Here is a 4,558-nt window from a genome sequence, read left to right as displayed (position 1 = left end):
TACATTCATTCCTTCATTTTAAAGTTACTCACATGCCAGAGGGTTTTACGGACTGGAGTTTTGAAATAAAACTCAGATAGTCTTAAATATGTTTGTATTTGTGCAGCGTAACAATTTTGGTATGAAAAAGCCAGATATTATTTATAAAAAATCTTACTAAAACTTATGCACGAAGGAACAAAATATAATTCTAGTTAACATCTAAACCTTTGTATAATATTTTAAATAGCATATTTAACGCAATGAATCGTTTATCATGTAAATAGTAACTAGTTTTGTAGCAAACACTTTAAAAATACAAAAAATTGTTGTAGCAAATATAACAAATTCTGCTTCTGAAGAAACTTTTCAAAATGAACCATCAGATAGTATAAAATAATTCCATCTTGTGATGAAACTACTGTGATTTCCTAAACAAATAGGAGCTGTCAACAAATAGCTTTTAATCAACCTTAATTTACAAAGATACTTAGCGTGTTTCTCAAGATAATGAAAAAAATACTAGCTATGGTAAAAGACAGTGAAACACACTTCCAGCACTGTGAAATGATACTTTGAGTAGAATTCCTTCCATGATTTTAGGCATGAAATATTTTAACATTTCAGTCATAAACTTAAATATCTTATAAAATTCCCATATATTATTTGTCTTCTGTAGTGTATAGGAACTCTTTGTAGTTAAATTGGTCATTAATAAACATGCTATTCATACAAAGGCAGTATAGGTTTGCCCTTTTTTAAGTGGTAACTTTTGCAGGTTTTTGATATCTCACTGAATGTAATAATGGATGAGTGGTTTAAAGGAAAAGGAATACCAGTAGGTTGAAAAGGACAGCCCCTGTGGAGACCCTCCAAAATCTGCAGAGAATTTGTGCAAGCAGTAACACAATCGTAAATGTTCTTTGGTTTGGGGATAGCTCTGTGACAGCCATTTATACAAGAATCCTGTTGTCATAATTAGGCCGCTGGACTCCACTGGGGCCAGGAGAACTGGCCTGAGACTGCGTCCATGCGTACACAAAGAGACAAGATGATTTGTGCCTTTCAGGTAGCCCTGGGGACTTGGAAATTAGAAGAATGAATTTTGGAATGCTTTTTTTATAGGTCTTTTCCTGTAAATTTTCCTTTTTCATCAGTAGCTTCTCTGTCATTGATTGCTTTTTTTTTTTTTTTTTTTTTTTTTTCAGTCAAGGAGGTTTTTTTGGTGCCATTTTGCAGCTGCTTTTACTGAACAACAACTACAGGCACTCTTTGCATTCAAATAAGCATTTCAATGCTAAATATAGACAGTTACTGTGTCTTGGTAGTGAAATGTAAACTGGACAGTTTTCCTTTATATGTAATCTTTAATGGAACTATTATTCAGTGTAAAGGGTAGTTTTCTGTAAATAATTTATTGAAAAGTAATAGCATCTGAAATTCTGCTGTCCAACAATTAAAAAAACCTGATTAGCACTTGAAATTCAGCTGTTTTGCACAGATTCAAGCAGCTTTACAGGAGGGTTTTTAACTGAGTTTGTACACGCCATGTTCACCAACTGATGAGCAGTGGACCTACCCAGAGATTCTTCTGTTCACAAAAGGTGAATGTTTTTTTCTTCCTTGTACATCTGAATGATACTTGAAAACAACACGCTGCCATCACGTCTTGTGCGAGGAAGAATTAGAGCAGAAGGGCACCTTCTGAGAGTGTGCAAGGTCCACTGGCTAGAGCCATCACAGCAACACAGTATAGGATGGAGGGGATCTATAAACTGGCCTTTCTTGCTGCGGAGCTTGTGTGGCTTGAGGCCTTGGTTAAGCATGCCTACACAGCCAGCTCATTGCTGCTGTTAAAGAATGCTAACAGTTGTAAAAATGGGAGGTTTTGCAGCTGTCTTTTAAAATATGATAATGGATGTTTTGGGTATGAGGATAGTCCATAATTGTATCACACTTCCTTATTGTTCTGAAGAGAGAGAGCAAAATGACATATGAAGCTACAGTCTCTTTACGTAGAGCAACCGGACTAGTATGTTTAGAATTGTTTATATCACACATTGACAACAAAATATGTAGTTGGGCATAGGAGATAGGAAGCTTCCTGCATGTCCTTGGGTTCACTCAAGAACTGGAATCAGTACAACTCCCGATAAGGCTATTCCGTAAAGCATTCCAGGATTATCAGAAGGGTTGCACTGTATCATAAAAGAAAAAAACCCCATCAGGTAGAATATAGCATGCAGAAGCAGTTTTCTAGCTCCTCCCATTACAGCACGTAAGTGACACAGTTACAGTTAACTGTGGATTATCAATCACTGTGAAACAGAATGGGAAGGTTGTACATTTGAGCAGCTTTTTCACTGGTTTTGCATTCAATGATGAGGCTCTCGGAACCATTACTAGACATGGAAATGGCAAACTACAGTGAAGTTTTAGATCCGACATACACAGCACTGGAGTTTGAAACTATGCAGATTCTGTATAATGGCAATGGTGAGTTTTGCTCTGTGATGCAAAATCGAGCCAGTTAACAGAAAAAGTGAAGTTTAGTAATGCTATAAAGTGTTAGCTAAATGTTTTGTTAATGGAGCATTTGGGGGTTGTTTTCAAACTATATATCTGCTCTTTTACACTTCATCACTAACTCTAAGTTAATAACATTATAATTCTTTAACATTAAGGAAAATAAAAGAGAGGTTGTATGTAATAAAGTAACTGAACTCTACTGTCACCAGTCACTTAATCAAAGGAAGAAAATGGTTTATTCAGCAGTTGTTTTATTTGCTGGAAGACAAATGAATAACTAGTATTGACAGTTTGGACATGAAAGTATATTTTGTATATAACATTTGGAAGGACAGGACAAAATTATCCAGTCGTGTGAAAAAAATTAGTTGCTGTTTCTTCATCCTAGTTTCTAATTATTAGACTAATATTTTATTTATTTAAACGTTAATCTAGCCTTTCTAGGTATCTGTATATATGAATTAGAGTGATTAAAAAAAAATAAAAATCACATTGGCTGTCTAGCGGCTAATGTTTAGCTGAGAAAAACTATTTGTGTTTGGCTAATGTAATACTTTAACTTTAGTTGGATTTTTTAATGTAAAAAATTTTTAAGAAATTGTATCAATAGGTGAAGCTTGAAATACAGAGCACACCGCTTCATTCTGCCATAGAGTACTGACCAAAAAAAAAAAGAAATGTCAGTCTATTAAAGTGAAGAAAAATTAAACTACTCTAAAATGGCTTTCTAAATCTTCTATTGTACTTAAAAATTGATTTATTATATCATAAAATGTAATTCATGTATCTATTGTAGTATGTATTTTTAAAAGGCATAACAAATATTTAGTGATTTGAAGCAAAAATATTTAGCACTTGCTTTTCCACATATTCCTGCCATATAGAACCTAAGTTAGTTTTTATTGTTGTGCTTGAAGTTTTATCTGAATTTCTGATGTTACTTTACAGCAAATGTAGTAAACAGAAAGGTAGATTTGGTTATTGATTTAGGAAGAAAAAACAAACCTTCATGCCCTGAGTGATTTTGAAGCTATCAACAATGATTATGTAACTTTTAGATGATTTCTCTGCTTTTTGTTCTAATATGGGTGATTTCATTGCTTATTTGTATTTTGCTGAATAGCATCCTTTCAGATCTGCTAATGTTAAATAAAATGGGAAAGCAGATTAAGGTGGTTATGCTGTGTTGCATTACATGTTGGTGATAAAGCTAGTTAGATTATTCTTTGTAAGCGATTAGTTTGATAGTTATTAGTTATTAGGTGTATCCCTTTTCTATTTAGAGTTTGCTTTTTTAGCCTAAGTATTTTTTTACAGTATTTAGAAAAACATCATCTTGTAGCAGGAGTGTTAGTCTGAAACTGAAAGCTGCCTCTTATGAACATTCCTATGTGTCTTTTCTAGCTGTCTAAATTAATTAGAAACTTTCAGAGAAGTTTAACAGTCCATGTTCAGGCAGATTATGCAGTTTTGTTGAAATGGAAGAATTTTGCAAAATTGGGTCAACTTCCTAGACAAGGAATACCAAAGAAAATAAATATATGCTTATATATATACACAACTTATATTGCTATGAAATATTTCATTATTAAATTTAAATATTGTATTTTTAAATATTCTGCTATATATGTAAGTTTTACATTATGATGTAAAATTACAAGGCTCCAAAGGAAAGATTTTGTATTTTTCTAGCTAAAGTAATTCTGTAACCCATTTTTAAAAATCATTTTCCAGTCACGACAAACCTAGTGTTAAAATAAAATCTTTACAGAAATTAATTCTTACCTTTAATATTTAATTTTTATTTATTATTTTTTAATATAATTCCTATTAATTATGTCTCTGTAAAGCAGAAAAAAAATGATACTTCTGTGTTTGTCTAAAGAACTCTGTTTAAATTGTAAGCTACAGGACACATATTTTAGAATATATTTATGTAGTACATTTCAGTTGGATCTAGTACAATATGAATAAAAATATGTATCAGTATTAACAGTTTTACTTTTTGACCTGTCCACTGTCATGAACTCATGTACTTGAATTTTGAATG

At 32.4% G+C, this 4,558-nt stretch overlaps 1 protein-coding gene across 1 annotated transcript in view; it reads left to right on the top strand.

Annotated features, from left to right (window-relative positions):
- Positions 1–2,357: 2,357 nt before the first annotated feature.
- The window catches only part of LOC114818949 (hepatocyte nuclear factor 4-alpha), a gene marked incomplete at its 3' end in the record, with an annotated part of 8,622 nt that continues 6,421 nt past the window's right edge, over positions 2,358–4,558 (top strand). The window contains exon 1 of the mRNA XM_029087018.1: positions 2,358–2,475. Within this exon, the coding sequence (XP_028942851.1) occupies positions 2,358–2,475 (118 nt within the window). The remainder of the gene's footprint in view (positions 2,476–4,558) is intronic.

The sequence above is a fragment of the Antrostomus carolinensis genome, unplaced genomic scaffold (genome assembly GCF_000700745.2).
Source record: "Antrostomus carolinensis isolate BGI_N321 unplaced genomic scaffold, ASM70074v2 scaffold4749, whole genome shotgun sequence".
NCBI classification, from domain to species: Eukaryota; Metazoa; Chordata; class Aves; order Caprimulgiformes; family Caprimulgidae; genus Antrostomus; species Antrostomus carolinensis.
This window is presented reverse-complemented; position numbering and strand designations above follow the sequence as displayed.